The sequence below is a fragment of the Danaus plexippus genome, chromosome 17 (genome assembly GCF_018135715.1).
Source record: "Danaus plexippus chromosome 17, MEX_DaPlex, whole genome shotgun sequence".
In the NCBI taxonomy this organism is placed as follows: Eukaryota; Metazoa; Arthropoda; class Insecta; order Lepidoptera; family Nymphalidae; genus Danaus; species Danaus plexippus.
The window spans coordinates 6043106-6067522 of NC_083548.1; the positions used below are offsets into that span (position 1 = coordinate 6043106).

The 24417-nt window shown below is 33.2% G+C and overlaps 3 protein-coding genes across 4 annotated transcripts; 2 read left to right on the forward strand and 1 right to left on the reverse strand.

Annotated features, from left to right (window-relative positions):
- Positions 1–191: 191 nt before the first annotated feature.
- LOC116771405 (sialin) lies at positions 192–8074 on the forward strand. Its single transcript, XM_061523162.1, has 11 exons — positions 192–402; positions 1798–2003; positions 3192–3282; positions 3564–3712; positions 4661–4808; positions 5164–5330; positions 5903–6052; positions 6347–6479; positions 6944–7099; positions 7468–7553; positions 7630–8074. The coding sequence occupies exons 1-11, from the start codon at positions 369–371 to the stop codon at positions 7798–7800; spliced, it is 1491 nt and encodes a 496-aa protein (XP_061379146.1). The 5' UTR covers positions 192–368; the 3' UTR covers positions 7801–8074.
- Positions 8075–9003: 929 nt separating this feature from the next.
- On the reverse strand, positions 9004–13529 carry LOC116771379 (5-methylcytosine rRNA methyltransferase NSUN4). Its single transcript, XM_032663223.2, has 10 exons — positions 13324–13529; positions 13062–13248; positions 12574–12817; positions 12265–12443; positions 11993–12121; positions 11267–11450; positions 10811–10931; positions 10327–10451; positions 9580–9717; positions 9004–9213 (listed from the first exon to the last, which is right to left on the reverse strand). The coding sequence occupies exons 1-10, from the start codon at positions 13408–13410 to the stop codon at positions 9066–9068; spliced, it is 1542 nt and encodes a 513-aa protein (XP_032519114.2). The 5' UTR covers positions 13411–13529; the 3' UTR covers positions 9004–9065.
- Positions 13530–14203: 674 nt separating this feature from the next.
- Positions 14204–24413, forward strand: LOC116771137 (uncharacterized). 2 transcript variants are annotated; one of them, XM_032662872.2, is made up of 10 exons: positions 14204–15238; positions 16678–16858; positions 17726–18336; positions 18498–18642; positions 19017–19092; positions 19854–19998; positions 20295–20371; positions 21045–21161; positions 21507–21627; positions 22023–24413. In XM_032662872.2, the coding sequence occupies exons 1-10, from the start codon at positions 14286–14288 to the stop codon at positions 22213–22215; spliced, it is 2619 nt and encodes an 872-aa protein (XP_032518763.2). In that variant the 5' UTR covers positions 14204–14285; the 3' UTR covers positions 22216–24413. The 2 variants fall into 2 exon arrangements, with proteins under 2 accessions (XP_032518763.2, XP_032518764.2); XM_032662873.2 differs by having other exon boundaries at positions 21510–21627.
- Positions 24414–24417: the final 4 nt, after the last annotated feature.

Consider the following 24417-nt stretch of genomic DNA (forward strand, 5'->3'; position numbering starts at 1 on the left):
AAACGCCTTTAATTCAGCTATTAATACAACCATTACTTTTGTCGTTTTAATAATAAATTGGGTATATTCTGTTAAAAAATTGTGTTCACATTATTTAATCGATCTAAATTCTAAGTTTCTGGAGGTCACCTTGGATGAGCGCGAAAGCTCAAAAGTGTTGATTGAAACACAACAACAATCACGGTTTCATTTCGGCTGCATGCTTACTTGCACGTTGCATCCCACCGGTACATATAAACGGGAGGACCGCAGTATAAATTTCACAATGTTTTCTGAATTGCGTGATGTGATATCATCTCATCTTTCATTTTATTAGAATTCGGTTAAGTGTGTTTGTATTAATTATATTGTGATAAAAAACAATTAACATGGACGTACCAGCAAAAGGAAATATATTGGGGCGTAAGGATTTTTTTTTATAAGTTTGAATTGTTACAACGTTTTATTTACATTAATTTGTATAGTTTATAGCTTTATTATAATAATTATTTAACAACTAATTAATATATTAATTATTTACTCAAATATTAGTAATAATATGTTAAGATTTTGGATAATACCAATTTTTTATTTATTTAAAATATTTATTCGATTTGTTAAATTATCGATCCAGATTATGATTGTTTTATTTGTTTTTTTCCGATTTTGTTCAATTTTATTCACGCGAGTGAAGTTGTGAAGCTTATCATTAATTTTAAAAACTTGATTGCGTCAGTAAAAGTTCAACGACCTTATACGAATACGAGTTCATATATGACTATCAAAACAATGATTTAAAATAACCGTCTTCTTTTAACATTGTATTAATATGAATATATATTTAGTGTTGTAATATTTTATTAAATATATATAACGAAATACAGTTATTCGTATTATATAAAAATAAATATTGAATTTTTCATAAACGAACTTACTATTCGTATTAATCACTGATTATTTCAGAAATTTACCTTTTAATTATGGATATGTGATACATTATAATTTATATTACTTGTATAACATAAAATAAATATATAATAAAAAATCTACAATATCGGTGTTAAGGACTATCTGTATAATTAATTCCTTCAAATACTTGAGATAACAAGGTTTTACTTAATATTGTTTTAAGCGAACAAATAGTTAAATAGGTTTTTATGTTTTAAGATAAAAATAGTCGCAGTAGTAATATTTATTCGAGTGTGATTGATAAGAACTTACAATTTCAATACACAGGGCTTTGTTCTTACTTTGAATCTGAAAATAAAAGGAAATTTTTATTGTGTCTGTATATAAAACCTTTTTATGAGAAGCGTTTTTTAACACGCTTTTATTAGCTTCACCTGTATGTTTGTATGTTTGTAATTTTTAATTTAAATTTAAATACGTATTCAGACTTTAATAATATCGGTGTACATAAATAACAATAACGTAGTAGTCATTAGTAGAAGGAAAATAACCGAGTAAATGTTTGGAAGATAATTTAATTTTTAGGTATATAGTACAGAGTTGGATACTATATATATATATATATATATATATATATATATATATATATACGTTACATGTTTTATGTATATGTATAAATTGTACATTGTTAATATGTGAATCGAACGTTCTATTCAAACATTTAATTTAATTTCTCCATGATTAGAAAACAAAATAAACTGTTTTAATTTAAATAAGATATATATTCCGAACATCATAAGCAGCTTTTGTATGTGTGAGTTATGTGAATGTGCGTACGTGCTTTTGTACATGTACGCGTGCACAAACTAAATAATGACATAAAAATACAGCTATATAATAAATTTCCAGGTTTTGTACCAGCCCGGTATATCCTCGCTATCCTGGGCTCTATAGGGATGGCCATAGTTTACGGGCTCAAGGTCAATCTATCGGTGGCTATGGTGGGCATGTTGAATCATACCGCGATCAAATCTATAGAACACCATAACACGGAATTCAATTCTACCGTCTCTGATGTCGAATGCCTGCCGGCTAAGAATGACACACATGGAGAGGTAATTTTAAGTAAATTAGTTTTGAAATCATAAAATATTGACAATAGCCAGCTAACAAATAAAAAAAACTAACATCTATTTGTCCCTACTACGAGTTTTCATGGTCACTACTCAATACTAAACACCGATAGTTTGTAATTATTCATGGTATGAACAAAGGTATTTGGATGTAAAATTAAAAACGGTTTGTGCTTAGTCCGGCGATCCAAACTCGTTTTAGGGTTACTGTCATTTATATTATTAAAACTCTATATTCACTTTATATAGGACTTTTATTTTACGTATGTATTCAACTGGTACTCATTTATTTTAACTGCATTTAAATGTCACGCGATCACAATCGTAAACAAATAAAAATGTAGCCATTTTGTTTTAATGACAACCTCCTTCCAGAAGTGTAATATACGCAAATATAACAAGGAGGTCATTGGTAAATAACAGAATTTTATGATGATACGTCAAGGACAATCGAACTAAAATGAAATAAAAACACAAAATGTACATAAAACTATAAATAGAATCCAATAATTCCATCGGATAATCATGATTTGATTGCATTTGGATAAACTCCAAAGTTGTAACTGAGTTAAATATACTGAATGTTGTGTAATAACGGTCCAAGTATTTTTATACAATCGGATTTTTAGTGAAACATTAATAATTGAGAATCATTTCAGCAAATGTCACAATAAAATGAAATCAAAAATCAATATAATATGATTATCAATTATTGGCGGGGACCGTCTGTTAATACGTGACACTTAAAATTCAAAATGGCGATCTCGTCTAAAACAAACAATCTCAAAAGACGCTTGTGTATTATGATATTTATAGAATATATGGGGTTTACGTAAATACCCGATGAGGTTCCGTATTAATAGCTTATCACACATTAGAAATACGAGTTTTGATTGTCCTTGCTTCAACGTATACATTTTGGAAATGCTATTGACATCGGAGTATTAAACTTATATTACCAATCTATAACGCGACACCTGTCTTTTATGTTAAGGTGGACCATATCCGTATATATCCTTTATGATGTATTAGTTAGATCCTATATAATGCCAATGAAATTCATATAATGTTTTTTTTTTTCGTGAAAATGCGATGGATTAACTTAGTAGGCTCATTCAATTATTTGTAGTGAAGAAGTAAAAATGTCAATAATATTTTTTAAATTTGAAGGAAGCCGACGGTCCATTTACTTGGTCATCTGAAGTTCAGGGTATTGTTCTCAGTTGCTACTTCTGGGGCTACTTCATCTCTCAAATTCCTGGTAAGGAGAATTGTAATACTTTAAAAAAAAAATCTATCTTTATCTAACAGATTTCCCTTTGTGTGTAATAATTTTAATGTTACAGCCGAGTTGGTACTTTTTCTTTTCACGCTAAAATAATATTACAAAAATTAACTGATTAACTAAACTTACTCGACAAAATATAAGATTAATATTTCCCCTACTTACTTACTAATTATTTAATGTCACCAGAGAATTATTAAAAACTTTTTAAAGTGTTGCCCTGCTCGGGTAGGTAAAATATTTTAAATGTTTTAAAGGTGGTCGCATCGCGGAGTTATTTTCCGCTAAATGGGTGATGTTCTTCAGTGTTGCAATCAACGTCGTGTGCACGCTGCTGACTCCTGTCATGGCAGAGTTGCACTACCTGGCCGCCGTGGTGATGAGAGTGGGCGAGGGTATCGGAGGGGTGAGTGATTGGTGAAGAAATCAACGATAATTTGTTACGATTCACACCTCCCGCACGTCTCTCGCGAGAGGGCCTCTGAGGCAGCCACAATCCCCCCTATAACACTTAACAGCGCCCTTAGAGCGCACGTACCTTAGAGGCCTTTCAGGCCCCCTCGTAACGGACCGGTCTCAACACTGACCCACTCTCCCGGTGAAGCTTTAAAGGCCGTAGTGCTAATAGTTATACACATTACAAAAAAAATTGGTACGATATAATTTTTAGGTATTTTATAAATATTCCCTTTCCCCGTTTTTCTTTATATATTAATTCCTCTAACATCGTGAGGTCAGAGTCTTTGTCTGCTTTTCTCTGTTATACCAGTTCTCGCTCGTATAAGGGCCTTCCTTTTTGTATCCTCCCTCCCCAGTAACGTGTGACGTACTTTATGGATGGCACCTAATTATAAAAAAAAATTGCAATTATTTTTTTTTTGCACCTGGAAATCTAAATAAGGTAAATTTAATTTATCTTTTCATCCGCCAAATTTAGTTTTGGCGTTCCACATTATAGTAGAGGGCAAACGTTTAAGACGTCCTGTACTTTCATATCCTTTACTATAAAGCTGAAATATCGTTACAAGGAAACAATGTAGATATGTGAGATTTTCCACGTTAAATTAACCAGACGACTGTCCTTAAATGTTGGTTTAGTTAACCGATATTATTCATTCATTTAGTTATCTCCTGTGTACACATATACAAATTTGGCACAAATGTCCAGCTTTATGCTAAGACGCATTGTCTACACGCTTACTTTAAGCATGAAGAAGAAAACAAGAAAAAAAAATGGATATAAAACTAAATATTTTAGCCAATTGTACGGTTTTTTTTATTATTATATAATGTTAAAGTTAATATAAGTAGTTCATATATCTATCATGATGGGTGTCCCGCGACCCGCGTGCAGGGCGTGACGTTCCCTGCGATGCACGTGTTGCTGTCTCGCTGGGCGCCGCCCGCTGAGCGGTCGTTGCTGTCGGCTCTGGTCTACGCTGGCACGAGCCTGGGCACCGTCGCGTCTATGCTGCTCGCCGGTTTACTCACCGCAACCGCTGGTATTGTAATTCGATGTGTAACAATTTAATAGGAAAAATCTTTTTAATCGTATTGTTTCTATTTTTTTTGTGCAGAGAAACTCCAGTTGATTTAAATGAGATGATTGTGTTATATTTATAATTTGGCTAATTAGCTGTTTATTTTCTTGAATAGATTTTAGATAAGTCTTACTCATAAAAAAATTAAATGACAAGAGGACACGTTAAAATGGAAATAGTTAAAAACACTATAGCTATTCATTTAAATCACATTCAAAAAATCACCATAAATCAAGTATAACTTGAAAAGTTTGCTTTTTACCCATTAGAATATAAAATTTTCTCTACGTCCAAAAAAATATTTCCAATTGTTCAGGTTGGGAGAGCGTATTCTACGTGATGGGCGGTCTGTCCGTACTGTGGTGCGGTTTGTGGGTGACGTTAGTGGCGGACGATCCCAGAACACAGAGACTCATCAGTTTAGAGGAGAGAGAGATGATTGTTAACTCTCTGGGGAGGAAAACTGCCAGCGCTGAACGAAAGGTGGGACGTCATTTATATATGCTTTATTGAACATAGAATAGACAGATGAAATAGAATAGATAAGACTACGAGCAGAATGAGTACAGAGGTTTTATTGCTGCGAGTAATTCCTTATAGACCAGCTCAAGTGAGGGGACACTGTAAAAATCAACTCGCTGATTAAATATACTAATAAATGAACACAGATATTAATAAATGATTTTTTTTGGTACGGTATATGTGAAAGTTGCTTCTATGAGGCTACACTGATAACTACAGTAGGGTGTGTTCTACATTAATCTTACGACGATTGACTTTTCTATCCATAAATTACAAATATAATGCCAACATAGGTGTATGAAAAAAACCTGGGATTTTTTTATGTTATGTTTAAGTTACTTTCTCGGAAAGTGGCGGCCGAATTATAAGGCTTTTCCTATATTTAATTTAATTTCTTTTATTTGTTGTTTTTTAATTTCTTACATATATCTACAAGGGTTTTTTGAAGAGTTAAAGGTAACACATAGCTTGTACCTCACAGATTTCTGGTTAATTTATCTCATGATTCTTATTTTTTTATATTATTTCATCAGAAGCTGCCTGTACCGTGGAGGTCGGTTGTGACATCAGGTCCGTTCCTCTCCATCCTGGTGTCGCACACGTGTTCCAACTGGGGCTGGTACATGCTGCTCATTGAACTGCCGTTTTATATGAAGCAGATATTGAAGTTCAACATGACCGAGGTGAACGATGGTGCCATTGAATAGTGACGATTATTTAAGGACTCACGTTTTGAGTTGCATTTTCAGGAAAACTTTATTTGGAACGATATAGTCTACATTATTTTTTAAATTTTATTAACTGTAATTCATTACACCAAATATATATATATATATATATATATATATATATATATATATATATATATATATGTTAGTATTGACACATTTTGTTCATATAGAGCTCAATTTGATGTTAATTTTTTTTGGTCGAAAAAATTAGGTAGTAATTATTTTTTGTATTATTATCTGTCACAGAACGCTGTAACCACAGCTCTGCCGTTTCTCTCGCTGTGGTTCTTCAGTATGGCGCTGAGCAGGACATTGGACTGGTTGCGGGCTAAAGGCAGTATTACAACAACCACTGCTCGGAAGATAGGGACTTTGTTTGGTGAGTTACAGTTTAAGAAACTATCTATATAATTTTCGATGATAACGGGGTAAAACCAATTAAGAGCGAAAAACAGTCGTATATACATTACAGTGTGAAATTGAGTCTCAGTTCAAGAACTTAGTATGATAATGACTGGTATTCAGAATTCGCGGTATTTTGTAAAAAGTGTCCCCTCATATGTCCGAAGTACAGTTTCAGATTTGTTTTTTAATGTTCAGCGTTACTTACAGTAATCTACAAAATGGCTCAACCCAGTATTTATAGTTTTCAAATTCAAGTTGATACTCAAGTGTTGCCATTACAAAATTACTGTTTTTCAGTATTCTAATTAATTATATTCACTCATAAAAATAATTCTATGGTTATAGTATATTATAATTAGCACGACACGGATGGCGCCACTTGGAACACATTACGAAAGTTAAGTTCTCTGACGATGTTGCCATGCTTAATGTTTCCAGCATCAGCGGTGCCAGCTGTATGTTTGTTCTGTCTCTGTTTCGTTGGTTGTAACCGGTCATTGGCGGTGGCACTCACAACGGTCGGCGTCACCTCAATCGGTGGAATGTTCTGCGGATTTCTCTCTAACCATATCGACATCGCCCCTAACTTCGCCGGTGAGACCTTTTATTATTGCAATTATTTAACACACGCATAAACACTAAACTAAAAATGAGATCTAAGACTTTAGCGAGTTTTATTAATTTAAATGAAACTAATATACTTCGGATATACTACGCGGATTTTATTATTCTAAAACTACATCTCGTCTGCCCGTGATCACGGTTGCTGAAAAGTAACCGAAACGTCGGGATTATGTAAGTTTTAAAATAATAAAATCCGCGTAGTGTATCCGAAATATATTAGTTTCATTTAAACTACACTAAAAATTTAATCTCAGAATAAGGTAGACATATTTTTCTGTTTTCATAATAATATTCTGGTTCATTGGTTTAAATTTTTTATGATAATTTTTATTTTTCAGGTACGCTAATGGCAATAACCAACACGGTCGCAACGATCCCCGGTATAGTCGTGCCAGTTTTCGTCGGGGTTTTGACACATGGGAACGTAAGTGACACATAACCTCCAAATTGCTTTCCGCTATATGTATCACTATTTTAATTATAATTAACTTTCTTTCCAGCAAACAATATCAGCGTGGAGGATTATATTTTTTGTGACGATAGCGTTGTATGTAATTGAGATAGTGGTTTATACTTTATTCGGCTCCGGGGAACAACAGGCCTGGAATGATGTGGAAGAAAATAAACCGGATGAAAAACCGCTTCATGATGAACAAAAAACCCAAGTTTAATCTTATAATTTATATTTGAGAATTGTTTGATTTCGATATATAACTAACTAAGATTTTGCTTAATGAAACTTTCGCGAGTATTCATTTAAACGAAACTAATGTTTTACGGATTGTACTACGCGTATTTAATATCTCGTCTGCCCGTGATCACGGTCGCTGCGAAGTGATCGAAACGTCGGGAGTATGTAGTTTTTAAAATAATAAAATACGCGTAGTAATCCGAAAAAAAAAAATAGTTACATTTAAGATTTTACTCTTTGAGGCTTACAATAAATATTTCCTTAATTTATGTGAAATAATATGATGTGTGATTTATTAAATAATTCCTATTTAATTGTTATCAAACATAAAATATGCATTTAGTTAATATAGTTATCTGTTGTGAATTTTTAAGCACAACTCCACTTTTATATATCTCTCAAGAAGAATTGTAGTTTTTATTGTGTCCATCAAGCAAAGATAAATCTATACTCAGAGATGAACTTAGTTTACATACTATATATAATTAATGTGTCAAAATTAGCTCGGAATATTGATATAGAACGTCCCATGAAACATCCGGACACATTGAAATGACTCGATCAACTCACTGCCAGCCATACATTATAATATCAAAATATTACACTCTTAAATGACAAATAAATACTGATTTTTCAAGTTTCTTACTGTAAATCATTTACTTTTTAAACTTATAGTACTTATATGAGCCGGAATATATTTTTTTGATAAGTATTAAAAATAAATTTATATTTAGCCAATACTTTTTACTCACCAAAGATTTGATGTACTTATATAATTTAAAATTAAAAGATATAATCAATACGCTTGTTTCATTATCCGCATATTTTGAATATTTTTATACTAATAATAAATAAATTACAAAAAATATATATTTACAACACTTATTACTTAAGAATTATATAATAGAAATTAAACTCAGTTATAACTTTGAGTTCTTAATCATAAGACATTTATATATTTAGGAAACACACCTTTAATTTGAACCGAACCTTTAAATTCCCGAACGCACCCGAAGCGACGTTAAAGCGATAACATCTGGTTTGCTCACTTTTACGCGGGAAAGCATTTGGTCGACGCGACTTGTCTTTGTAAATTGAATTTAATTTATTTAATGTGTTTTGGTTTATGATAATAATGAGTTTGTTCTAGTTAAGGTTTGATATGATATTTAAAAGTACTGGCTTTATAAGACAACTATATTTTTAATGATTTTGTTAGAATCCCAAATGTATGTACATATATACTCATTTAAGTCTAACCAGTCTAGATACATAAGTGGGCCCGAAATTAGCTGATATGTCCGGTATAATGAGTTGACCGTACTTTGGTTTGACGGAACCCTCGCCCAGACATAGAGTGCTATTTAAAGCTCTGAACGGCAGTGACAGATCTCTGGAAATATAAAAATTAGCAATTCATAAAAAAAAAAAAAATTAGGTCTAATTATATACAATTATAGGCTATATACATATTATGTTAATTTTTGTTATATTTTTAACTACAAGACAGTGATAGTCTGTTATATTTTTCAATGATTAGTTAAATTTTGACTTCATATAAATATTAATATAAATTATTTTTTCAAAAGCATTTTAGTTTTAATAGAATAATCAACATTAATTCTTAAAAAAACTATTCCCAACGGTGAAAAGCCCATATATGTTGTCTCTACAAGGAATCAGTTCAGTAGTTTAGGTGTGAACAGATAATGAAGACAAACATACAATTATATTGTTTACTATGATATGTATAGCTTACTTGACGGCAGCAATGATACCGTGGTTTCTAAAGGCCTGTGTCAGGGCCGCGTGGATGACACCGTCGTTCTGTACGGGGCTTAAGGAACACGTGCTGTATACCGCGGCGCCGCCAGGTTTCACCAGCCTGAGGGCGTTACTACACACGATACGATCGTGAGTTAAATAGTACCTTAGTATGAGTGTGTATAATAAAAAAAAGAGCTTTAACAGTTTTAATTTATAAATTAACATTGAAACTATCGAGCGCAAAGCTTTCATTCATTATCAGTCCGCTACGAATATCTTTTATTATACATGAACGGAATAAGTTCATACTGTCGGTATTACGGTAAACCATCTTTAATCCTACTAAAGTATACATATTTTTGAAATTCTAAACGGGTAACAAACATATATACTATTTAATTATTATTTTTTATAACTTCAATATCTCCGTCTCTTGATAACATGGACTACTGTCACATAAGTCTGGTAGAAGTGTAACTTGTATACACAATTGTCTCTGTTGAAAATCGATAAAATCAACTGACAGCGCCATCTATCGTCTATCACCTGAGTTCATACTAAATACAAGTATTGTACCGTATTCCCAAAGATAATATATTGAATTAAGCAATAGACAATATCTCATATATTACTGGGATGTATAAGTAACATTACCTCAATGTTTCATCAAAATCCGTTCAGTAGTTTTTGCGTGAAAAACTAACATACATCCTAACAAGAATATATATATTTTACTCACACCAATAACTGTGACTGCAGTTCTGGTATCCTCAGTCTCTCTTTTACTCTGTCCGGTCTAAATATATTGTTGTCATCTTCCATCACGGAATGTCTGTCTGTTGTACACGGCACATCTACTAACACCTGGAAAAGGTAATAACAAAATATATGTATTATAATTTTATTGCAATAAAAATATATTTTTCATTAATCCATTAAAATATTATGCTTCATATAATTGTTACATTCTTAAATAAAAATAAATAATTATTGAAAATATATTAACTTTATTTTATTTATACAGAAATCATGAAAAATGGCGATTGATATGATGAAATAGTAACAAGGTTATAAAGGCTGTTGAATGTTTTAAGTATATAAAAAGTTATATATCTTAAAAACTTTTATGTATAAATCTATTTATCAATGCGAACACTTGATACTAACTAATGTTTATAATTTTTATCTTGTCTCGTCGGCGCACAATAGATTCAATATCAAACCTTATCGAATCCCTGGTCATCTGTGTAGTTCCGACCGTCTGTTCTCACAACGCGTACGCGTTCGCTCCAAGAGCTGTTCGTCTCGTAATCCAGCAGATAGTCCCGGAAAACCCTCACCAACCTGCGGAGGTACTAAACCTTCAATGGGATATATATGTAATATATGGCAATTCTGGTCAATATATATACAAAGGTTACTCTGATACACTGATATCACCAGATCATACAAAATCGGTATATCTTATCCACGATTATTGGAAGTTCTTAGTCTATGAGATTTATTACAAAATCACAGGAAATAGACATATATTGCTGACCTTACTTCTCAAAGAAATCTAAACATATAAGTTATTAAAGTCTATAACACAAGAATCATCTCATATTTCCTGTCACGTCTTATAAAACATATATTGTGATTATGAGATCTATGATACTGATGTAATCAGTGGATCTCACCTGTTGGACCTGGATATGGAGGCGTCGTTGGCTACCAGAACATCTGGTAGTAACGTCTGCAGCGTAGTGAGAGCCTTCCCCCCAGGTGCTGCACACAGTTCCAGCACTCGGTCACCAGCTCGAAGCAGCAACGCCAGCACTGACACCACACTGCCGCAGTCCAACGGATAATAGTTGAATACACCTGGATTTTTATGAGACAATATATTTATATAATCTGTGTTCTAAATTTCTACTATGTTTTTTAATCTGTATTTTCTGTTCAGATGAGATAGATATATTAAATGACAAATGTAATATAACGGTGGTGGCTAGAAAAGAGTTTAAACCTTATTAGGTCATGAAACACAAAATTATTATATTTTTAAAAATTAAAAAATTTAGAACTTCTAGACTAGACTATACACACAATTTGTAAGGATTATTGTTAAAGACGTTTTTATGTAAAATCAATAACTATGAATTAATCGTGTATCACATTAATAAAGCTACACTGGCGACTCGCGGAGAGGATTTCGGCAAACCAATGTCCGATCGAGTGGACGTCTTATTTGTTCGATAGAAGTCACCCGGACTGATTTTTATCATGAAATATATATTGATCGGACCACCAATTTCAATTTTAGAACCGGAAAACGGAAACCATGTAAAACAACATTTTAGCACTGTAAAACTGAGGTCGCTCAATTCAAATAGCATCAAGAGCATATCTGTGGCGGTTATTACCTGTTTTACACCTTTTCGGTTCTGGGAACTTATATGCCTCACTATCTTTTTCATATGTCATAACTTTCAAATGTTCCGGAAACACAAACTCCGTCTCCGGCTCTATCAATAACGGAAAATCTGTGTTATCTGAAAAGTTTAATATATTTAAGATAGTTACATAGAATGGTAAAATTACTGAAACGTTACTTTATAATATTTGAATATAGTTTGTTAATACATATGATGCAAATAATTTAATTAATTTGTAATACATAATTAAGACGACATACTATTATTATAGAATGAATAATGTAGAGACTCCGGCACCCATTCATCGAGTCCTTTGATTTTAGTGGCCGGTACATATTGGTACAAGGCATCCGATGAGAGTCCCATTGTAGGTAGGATTAATCTCGACTCATCTATCTCAGCCTGATCTATAGCTTCATTAAGATTTGAGCTCGTGTTTCTGAAATTATATTTTATATAAAAACTAACCTAGATGTTTTTTTATTTTATTTAAATCTAGCAAGAAAACTATTGTAAGTTATGTAAAACTATTGTAAGTTATGTATAAAATTATGTAAGTAATAACTTACAATTCTTTGTCGGTAATTAGTTCCTCATTAGAACTGTTTAAAATTTTTTCCTCAGTGATTTCCAATCTCTCAGGCGTGATCTCGCCTTGGGGATAAATTTTGGCTATTTCATCGCTCTGTAGCTGATTGATATAGTTTTGAAAGTTACCCTTATTTTCATTGTTTATTTCCACCGGTTCTTGTGGTAGATACTGGTTGTTGAAGTCCTGTTGGACATTCATGAGTGTTTTTAGGCAATGTGCACCTGAAAGACAATATAATTTTTATTTAGCTACTATATATATCAGTTTACAAGAATATAACATTAATATTAAAGACACACTAGTTTTTATTTGTGTGATAGCTACTCTATTGGTCTTATTCTAATAAACTTGTTAGGATATTTTTTTTTAATATTGTAAGGCAAAGGACAACACATTCTACTTTATCTATCGAGAGTCCTTAGGGCATATATAAAACTAAGGAATAAAAAAGAATTAAATGTTAACCTCTACTAGCTAAGTATTGCATAGTTTCTTCGGCATCACCATAATTATTGACAACGGCTACATATTTAGATCGTCGCTGTAACGCCTCTCTCATAGGTTCCCATTTATCGCCGAAAACTGAACCGTAAAATTCGTCGAAGTGGTTCATAGCTTTGTGTTTTGGACCAGTTTTCTTTTTTAGTTTCGCCTGTTTACAAACAGTAATAAACCAATATAAATGTTGTGAGAAAAAGATATTAAAGATCGGTGAAACAATATTTACCCAATGAGTTTTCGATTTTGAACGAGCTTGTAAAACTAAATATGTATTTAGCTGTGAACTTTTAATGCTATTACAAAAGGAGAACATGTTTAATTTAGATTCAACTTAGATTTAACTTAATCCAATAATTATAATATAAAAAAAGTTATTATATTGTTCTTTTAGGTTATAATAAATGAATTAAAAACAATACTGTGTCAGCTGTCATTGTCAAATGTCATTTGAGCCACAGCCTTTTATATTTTTGGGTTATCATTATTTGTATACATAATTTTACATATTAATGTTTTTAAACCATTCAAAAAGACGATTTTTTCTAACTGCTTGTACATGAAAATGCAATTTTAATTATTATAACCGTAGTTGTCATGGTGACAGATTCAAAGAAAAGGATAACTATATATCGCTTATTTATTTAGTCTCACACCCGCGAACACTAAACTGGGGTGTATTGATTTGTTTACAAGGAGCGAATTGAGAGATTTTTCATGTGTATTATACTATGATATAGGTAGGTTCTATTATAACCTTGTCAAACGATCGAGATAATAGTCCGACTTAATTACTCCTTTACGTGCCATAGTGTTTATCAGTAAATCGTGCCAGTTAAACTAAGCTCCGGGCGAAGTTTTAAGGGGTTTAAAAGCTTAATTACCTAGGAGCCACCCGCTTTATCGATTACATCCCTGTCGTGTCCCAATAAGTGAAGACTACGAGTTAGTAACTCCATTGGGAAAAAAATGTTAGGCCTTCAGTGTGTTAAATTTTCAAATGTTGCTTCGGGTGGGTAAGATTTTTTTTATTAATCTTAGTTAGTTAGTTTCAAGGATTGTTTTGTTTTAATTTACGTTCAAGTTATATATTTCTTTTAAAGGTTTAATTCTCCGCGCACATTAAAATATGATTGAGAATTAAAACGTTATCGAAAGTGATACAGTCATGTATGGGATGTTGAATGTCAGATGGTATGTAGGTATTCAGGTGGAATGGAAAACGGTAAGCTGGATAGGGTCCCTACTGGCCCAGTACACTTGGACACAGTGAGGTCACTTCACCAGACTGTGGTTTCGCTTAGAACAGCTTTAGAAACATCGAAGAACGAACTACAAGAACTCAAACAGAAATACCAGCGTCATTCACATTGCATCGAATATGAAGATATCATAGAGAAACTCACGTTGGAAAACCATATATTGAGGCGTAAAATTATTGACTCCGGCTGCGCCGAAGATCAGAATTTGTTTGAAGCGCCCAATGAATCTACTATTGGACATATCGAGGATAACAATGAGGGTGGATTTCTAAATGAAAGTGAAAAACAGGATTACGGAAAGAGAGAGTATACTGGGACAAAATCAAAGGAAAATTTAGAAGATATTCTTGAAGAGCAGTCGGGTTCAGTCGCTTCTGATAACACAAGTGTGCTTAACGCAACAAGTAGTGTTCAAGGGGACGTTCGAGGAAGCCCTGCCCCTGAAATAAAAGAAGATTGTGATGTTCCGAAATCTTTTAAGACTAAATTGGAACTGTTGTCGAAATTCGATGTTAGGATAAAGGTTAAAACGTTGAAGGACGGCAGCGTTATCTCTAGCACCACGTCAGACAGTGAATCTACGATAGAGGAGAAGACAGCAGATAAGACTTTAAGTACGGATGCTGTTGTAGAATTTAAAGAGCACCGCGAGCACTTCGAGGATATCAAGGATAACAAGGGAGATACGGTGAAGTTTAAAGCATCTTCAACCGAAAATATTAAAATGGCGGTCCCTAATGAAGCAGAGGTTAAGTCTAAGTCGGACAAGTTTGACGTTCAGGTCAGGATCACTTCGGAAGACAGTCTCGTGGTGAAGGAGAGCATAGATCGTGATAGGAGGAAGGATACCCTGAATTTGGACGTCGATAATTTAAGTCTACGGTGAGTTTGCTGTTTTATATACGACGAAATACACCAATTTTGTATTAGAGAAAGTTTTGTTTATACGCAGCACTCATGAATCTCAGATTTATTAAAAATATTTTCATAGATATATTTAAAATGAATAGATTCAAACTATCTCACAGATTATAAATTCACGACATCTGTGGAAGATTTTAATCATTTTATAAATTTACATTGTCTGTATAACATAAACAAGTTGAATATCTCTTTTAAAAAACAATTGAATATTATCTCTTTATAGCTTTGGTTATAAACTTAATTGTACCTGAATTTAATTATTACAAACTGATATTGTTTGTTTATTATAAACGACCATTAATGAGCTATTAATAGAATTCATACATAGTCCACGAATCATTTAATAAAATGGTGGTGTGTAAACGTGTTTATGTATGTAGTGCTGTGACATGTTTTATACTTTACAACTAACTGCAAATAGGCTGAGGATAGTTTCATTGTATTTTGTCATGTCATCGAAATGTCAAAAAATTAAATGACGTCCTTTCAGTTCAATGGTTCCTTTTAATTTTTTTCCTCCAGCTACGAATGCTATGGAAATAAAAAAATATTTGAAAATATATATAACACTTTTTAAACTAATGAAATTTATATCAAATGTTTAGATGCTTTTAATAAGTCTTCAGAATTATTTAACATAAACTAATATAAAGAAAGAAAGTATAAAGAAAGCAAGACAAAAAGTAGGGTTCAGTTTGCTAAATAAATATAAATTTGTTACTAAAATTTTGCATCTCTTAATCCGAATTCGGATTTTAAATTATTATAAAAAGTTCTTTGTTTGAAATTGTACGCTTCCAGGCCGCGAAAAAATATCATTTGATTATTTTATAAAAGTTTAAGTTTTCTATAACATTATATTAAAAATAATACATTTTTGTTGGATTGCATTTATAGAGCCACTTTCGCTGTACAGGGTTAATATTTTTTTAATAATATTCAAAACAGCCAGACGTTGGTCCGACGTTGCTATAATATATACTTTTTTTTGGAAATGTGTTTACGGCTCTGGACGGGAGTCTTTTTGAGCCTAATATAGTATATACACACTGGCATTATGGTGTTGGGTAAAAATGCGTTTTCTCTTGTATTTAAAAATATGTATTAATAACTCTCATTGCTCCCGACTTCATACACGTAGTAATCGCTATTACTATATTTTTATACTATATCCGAATCCGAATGCTAATGCCGTAATATATTATTAAAAGCACGTTTAAGCATTTTTTGAGACGAACGTTTTCAAATGTACACAGAAATATTAAATAAAATTGTTTGTTGTTGTAACTCGTTGATATTGTTCCCCGATAATTATTATTTTTTTTATTTTATATATGAAAAGGGTTGCTGATAAATTTATTATAATATTAACGCAGAAAGACCTATTTATGTTGCAGATCGTTGTCTGAAGGTGACAACTCCGTTTTCTACGAGGGTGGAACAACGCCGCAGGATCCAAATTCCGCGCCCGATGATAAACAGGAACAGGAAAACGTTAGCGGCAATGAATCGGAAGAAGTCGATGATATAGAACTCATCTTCACGACGGATGAGTCCAAGGATATAAGCAATTTACAGGTAATAGTCATCCAAAGAGGTTTCCCGTCATTTTGCTGCCTGCTTTCAGTTAGTAGTACACTATACATAATAAAAAAAAATAATTTGCTGTTTTGTGAACCCCAGTGTATTCGAAATTTTAATTCCTTTGATTTTAATATCCTTTTTTATATTAATGTGTGTGTAATATATAGCCATATAAATTCATATGCAAATATTCGAATAAAATTTAAATTAATAACTTGCTTATTACCTAAACGAAATTATAAATAACTTTCTGTTAATATTCAGGCGATGATTATAATTATTTGACAAATAGGACAATAAAAAAAAAATCTCTTTTCTGTTCTAATTTTAAAGTTAGTTAAAGCTATAATAAAAGTACAAATAAGTTTATTATCGGTAGTTGTGTTACTCAATTTTATTTACGTAAACATGAACGTTGCGTATGACTAGTGTAATGAGGCTCTATATTACGTGAAACGGAATTAAATATATTCTACTTCATAATGGCACTTGCAAATGAAATATGCTCTACTTCATCCAAGTACTTGCAAATGAAATATACTCTATTTCATCGTAGTAAATGTAAATCAAATATGCTTACAAAATGGCAATACACATTCTCGTAATGGATTTGATCGTCTGTGTTCTTCAAGTTGATCGCGTGCTATGTTCCCATCAGTATATTTTCGAGTACCATGCATCAAGCTCATTTATACTCACAGTTAATTCGAAACTTGGTTTCCACAAATTGTTTTGGAGGTCAAACGGATTACGAGCGTTAAATGCTCGCAAAATATTCCAAACCTCCGAAATACATTTGTTATATATTCTGCTTTAGGAGTCGTGCTTGAGAATCTATTAAGGGCTTCATATTGATTACAGGAAGACCTGGTTTCTATACAGGAAACCGATAATTGGACACCAGCGTTATCTTCGTCGACCCATTCCACACCAGTTCTTATCAAGTTCCACACTTTAGACCCTGACTTCCAACCGGGCAGCAAAGCTAATGAAGTTAGACCAGAAATTCGGGAACATTCCATCCAACGAACTGCTACAGAATCTTCGTTAAGGATGAAGAGGATTTCCCTCCCTAGCGACAAGGACATACGTCACGTGGGTTTCAAGGAAAAAGGAACCCTAGAACCACCAAGTCGTGGTATCTTAAAGAGCTACGACAACAGATCAGATAATTTATTATACAGAAAAAGTCCGAATACAAGTACTAGAAGGTTGGACAGCGTGGACAGTTTGACGAGCGAATACCGCGGGCTCAGCTTCGATAACACCAAATCCTCGAGTTTCGAGCTGGGTTCAAGTTTGGATGTGCTGCATAGAGACGAAAGCATCAGCAATTTCAATAGAAACAGAATGGGTCATCGGTATTCTGTGTTTGCGGCCACAGATATATCAAAATGCGGCACGTCCCAGGACGATCTGGCGAGTAATTTGAATGCGAGAAGGAATACGTGCCCAAATCCGTTCCAGTACGGGTAAGTTGAGAACATTTGTCATCTTTGCATCGCATAGCTTCACAGGGATTGCATTATTTTCATTCATAATAGCCGAATTAAGACATTATCGCAAAAAATTAAGTCTTTGTGATAAAAAATAATAATTAAAAAGTTAGGTTTTATATACTATTATTTCCTAGCCTATCCCGTGGTCTACGAGGTCGCAAACCGGTGCGTACCCGCGTGCTACACCAGGGCTTCGCCCCTCGACGTGAGAGCGCGGCCCAGACCGACTTATCAGCTCTACCACCAAGGTGGACTTCGGATGGATACCTGGCATATAAGGTATTATAGAAAATAAATTTCAACTTACATACAAACTCAAAACAGCGTTTAAATTTGCATAATTTATCAATATTACTTTTACATTATCTTATGAAGGAGTTACATATCAAAATTTATTCTTTGAAATACAAGAAAACTATTGACAAACGACGACATTTTTACAAATACCTAACAGCTAGTGCATCTCAGCACTGTACTCCTCCAAAATGATCTTCGTAGACCGTGGTGTGTCCTAAGTATATAGATTGTTACCAGTGAAGCCCTGTTAAAAAAAATATATAATTTACTTTAATATGCGAACATTATTTCGAGTCAAAGTACTTTTCTTCCATCTTGTATTATTTGTTTTTCTAATTAATTTCCCCTTGGTCCAGACATGCGTGTCTCCAGGGGCGGCGCCGACGTTGCCTCAACGAACGACACCCCGGCGACCGCTGTTAAGTGACCTCGGTAAGTAAAAAACTACCCACATTTTGTTGAAATAAAAATTTCATCAGCTCTCCTTGGATCGAAGGTGCTTTTATATTTGAGTCAAGAAAAAATTATCTTAAGCAACATTTAACATGACTAAGTTCTGGGCATGACATTAGAAATTATTGTACATTTAAAATTACTTAAATAATTACATTCGTAGATACTTAAAGTGGACGTTTGTTCTTTTGATTGAAAGTCATTGAAGTTAAGTTAGCCCAAAAAATATTATCCCAGAAATACAAGTCTTCTCTTTAGAAAATTTTACTAGAACTATCTTTCTAAGTGTGGCCCTTAGTGCTGTAATTATAATTAACAGGTTATATTTGTAAATTTTTTGAACGTAACTAAGATTTCCGGACGTATTACGCGTTTTTTGTTTACAACTACATACTCCCGAAGTTTTATTTTGCAGCAACCGTGATCACGGGCAGGTGAGGTGAAAAAAACGCGTAGTGTGTACGAAAATATTAGTTTTATTTATATGAATACCCGCGAAAATCTTAGATATCATAGGGAGAGGAGCTTGAATGGTGGAGGTGAGCGTTTAACGCGTTAGATAGGGGCCCCTTAAACCTAAACCTGGGTCGCAAGTCTCAGGCGCTGTTGAAGCTCCTTTCTCTGCAACGATGGACCCGGCACTCTCACGGAGAATCCAATGAACGCTGAGAGGTTTCGTCTCTTGTAAATCTTCTTTTGATTAGCAAAATGTTATTCAGTTTTTTAACTTTTATACCCAGGCTTCACTTCGATGGTTCCGGAGCTGTCTCGTTCGGCGGAGCCTCTGTGGGTTCGTAGAGTCCCCCCGTCGCCTTGCGTGCCCTCATGCGGACCTACCCTGCACCCCCCATCAGGGTTGGAACCGCCACGGTCACCATTGTTTCGGTGAGACTTTTAACATCTCATTTTATGTATAATATTGATTACTATTTAGGTTAAGTGAATAAAATTAAAGTAAAAAAAATAGCAAAATTTCCTTCAACGACAATTACAAAGATAACTATTCAAAAGGACATATGAGTAATCAATATTTCCATTAATATACCATTCCATATAATAATTAAAACATAACCAACGTTCACGATATGAGAACCTAATTTACACGGCCATCGGTCATCGTATCCCAGGGTTAGCGGGTTCGAGTCCTAGTTGGATATTTTTTATACATGTAACAATTTCAGTTACCGTTACCGTTCGCCTAACATCAGTCTCGACAGAAATACGGAATGGACTCCACCAACATACGCGACACCTAAAGGTAAAATTTTCAACAACTACCCTCCGAATTGAAATATTCGAATTTTCCTTTATAAAGATATCTCAAAATTGAAATAATATAATTTTTGGCGACATTCTATTATGTTTTCGATATTAACAATATTTTCTAGTTTTATATTATTTATTTGTCAAATAAATTATGTATTCATCGAAGTCACGTGGCATCGTGAAGAAACTGAACTGTTCTGAACGTTACCTGACTAATTGTTAATGCTATGACAAATTACGTAACTCACAGATACTCACAGTCTCATTAGTCATTAGTTACGAAGTCTTGAATACATACAGATGTCGAGAGCCAATGTGTGTGTGTGTTTGTTTAATTATATGTTTAATATTAAAGCTGCGTTGGACTAATAATTTAAAAATTTTAATCAGAAGATATATAATGAAAAATGATCCCGCACAGATCCGAACTAGTAACATTCAGAAGGACGCGTTCAAATTACTTAACAATTTAAGCCATCGTGTCTCACTCGAGGCAATTGATTAAACAAGACAAAGTTATAGATGGCGCTTGCGTCCCTATTCAAATACTGCTCGTATAGACTTTTATAATATAGATTTTATTATTTAAATATATTAAAAATAAGCTGAATTTATATGAGGGTATGTTGACAAGACCGGAAACCACAGTATTTTTATCTGTGAAGGTGTATGGCGCGGATCGCTACCGGATGTGCGTCACGATGACACAGACGAACTACTGCGAGACACTGAAGTATATCTACGACGGTCTATCGATAATTTGCGGTCTACTTCACTTGAAGGTATTTTTCTTTTCATATAAAGTAGAAATTTTCTAAGAAAATTACTTTATTATTGGATTTTTGCTCTCTTCTAGCAGATCAGTCCGAGAATGTCAACTACAAACTTTCCTTTCGATTTGAAATTTCTAGGTGAATCCTGGCATATATCGCTTAAACAAATATAGCAAAGAATTTACCCAAGGTTTCCACTTTAACTGATTCAAATTCCAATGATAGGCAGCTGTTACAGAGTTAAAAATAAAATTTACTGAAAATATAGTCCATTACAAAGTGAATACTTCTCTTTAGCAGTGAAATTTTTCGACAAATTCCATAAAGCGTCACAATGTTGTTATTTTCCTTCAGCAGTGAACTGTAAGGACACTCCGGGACAACCTTACATCCCATCAGAAGCTCGTCACCTCCGTTTAGGACACGCTGTTAAATTAATCACCAGCACTGGCCGGCTGGCCGTGGGAAGGGTCAGGTTAGGACGTACTGAACATATCACGTATCTAGCATTTAACTCCTGGCATTCTGGCATTTGGCATTTGAACGTTCTTTTATATAAATACAAAAGAACTGCCTTGCTGGAATAGTCAAGTCACTGAACAAGTATTAGAAGAATCTCTTAATCATAAGACGTCGTAAGATATCACATTTTTTTTTAAATAATAGTTTAAAAAATAAATCATGAAATATTATTGAAATTCGTCCAGTAGTTCTGCCACGATACCCAACAATATTTTTTTTATGGTGTCGGGATCTAACAATTATATATACTTATTTAAATATATTTCACATAATATGCTCGTGATCATATTTAGTCATAACCAAAGACATATTGTTATCATTTTGATGGCTGTAATTTTTTTTTTTAAGATACGTCGGCCTGGCTGGTGGGACTGCCGCTAACAGCAGTGTAGTGGTGGGGGCGGAGTTTGCCCTCAATCAATACCCGGGGATTCCCCTCAACGATGGTACCTACAATGGCCGCAAATATTTCGTGCCCCAAGCCCATCACACCGCGCTATTTGTACCGTTCTCTAAAGTGGTCATGGCGTGGGCGAATTAAACGGCCCGAGGATCGATTTGAAGCCGTAATTTGATTCGCGCAGCGCTAAATTAATAAAAAAAAAATTTTCGTGTCGTTAGTTAAGGCCTAAAACTGTATAATAGTCACCAAAGTTGTGTGAAATCTGGCTCTAAGGTATACCTAATTGACTTGTCTACTGCCTCTGTGTTTAAAGATATTTTTAATGATCGATAAGGCTTATTTGTTTTACTTGTATACTATATTCTTATTACACGTGTACTCGTATATTCAGAATTTATTTTCGGTAAACGTATAAATTTTTCAGATGCTAATTTCAATACTTAAAGTTCTCGATTAGACAAGAAAACGTGTGTTCAATATTTAAACGGGCTGTTTATATGCATCTGTGTGTAATATACGCCTAATGATTGTCGAAGTACCCTCAAAACGTCTCTTTCCTTCATATTTTTTTAATATAAAGGTATTAAGAGTTTTAATGCTTCATGTCGGACGTATCGCGGAAGGGATTTGCTCATTCACCAGTAACGGTGCTCTGTTTGACAGTGACAGTAATTTTGGAGGTTGTTTTTTTTTTCAAATACTTTTTGCCGTTTACTTTCCTATCGCGTACAGTTATCTTGGCGTCAAGAAAAAAAATATATTATTATTATTATTAATTTTACATACCAAAGTATATTTTCGTAATACTTTTTCTTATGCTATGTGAATATATAGATAATGTCTATTTAAGTAATGTTTAACGTTTTAATGTATCGAGTAGTTTATTTGTATAGTGTATAGTAGCTGCTAGCTTCACATCGAGATTTAGATGATAAAATTTCCCAGTTAAATGGAATTGAAGCATGAAGCTTTTAAAATTGACGGTAGTTTTAAATTAGTTGTGTGCGCTTATTATATATCTGTATAAAATAATTTATTAGTGAAATGTTTGTGAGGGAATTGAAATGGTTAATGAAAGTGTCTTACTAGTTCTATATTCTAGGCTTGTTATGTATACGCGGACGGTTGTTTAGGCGGAGAGTGGAAAGAATAATATATTATTAAAACATTGCAACCGTTATGATTCGACCCAGTCGGTTCGCTAATAAAGCGTAAACTTTCTCAAATAGGTACCGTATAATATAAATGTCTTATCGTCTGACATAGTTTCGGGATGAGCAGAATTTGGATTTATCTGTTAATGTAATGTTTATATATATATGTATATATATGTAGAGTCTCATATGATTTGCATTATATAAGATATAATTATTCGCGCAAAACCCCAAAGGTGTAGTGTTAAGTGATGTATATATTTTGACAATGGATGCGTTCCTCTCAAAAACGTAGAATGTTAATTAATTAGGTGATCGTGTATTTTATAGAGGAAAAAAATGAAAATTTTTTCCTTTATGTTGAAGTGGATTTTTCACTCGCCTCAAGCCTCGCTACCTTCAACATCTACCGCACAAATTGGCTGTAGGTAGTCATCCCTTCCCACGAGTTCCCATCCTTATATTACATACAGACAGTATTTAGTTTTTCATTCATAAATATTCGCACACGATAGTATAGAAAACTGAACACTCTTTGTCCAGTTTGACGATGCGAACTCGTGATAAGGATACTGAGGTGTCTTTGCAAATAACAGCTAACTTAATGATGTTAGTAGTTTTAAAATGTACGCAAAGAATGCAAATTAATTTAATAATGTCTGTTAATGAAAAGTTAAATTCGAATATTTGTAGTGATTACGTAGTACAAAACTTTTCTTCTTGTACAAACGTGTATTAATCACATTAAATTTAATATAAGGTCATTACAAAGAAACCGTGTTCAGATTATGGTGCCAAATCATTGGCTTATTGCATTTTATTCGTGAATTCTAGAGGTTTTTTTTAATCTGTGTAGTTTATTGGCCTCTATAGATTTTGACAGCTGTCGTTAGATTTCAAATCTTAGACGGTTCTAATAAACTGTTATCTATAACAATATTTGTTGATAAATGTAGAATTCAATTACCATTTTAAGAATAAGATGTGCCGTGAAAATGTAATTACAAATGAAGTCGTCGGCGACATTATTGTATTTTTAATTCCTATAGACATTTCATGTATCCTCAAAATCTGGTTATAGACCTCTGTAACAACAGTATGTTATTTATATGAAGAAATATATTTTAAATATCATTGTATTAAATTATATGTTAACTGTAATATAATAAAATAAAACGTGTATGAT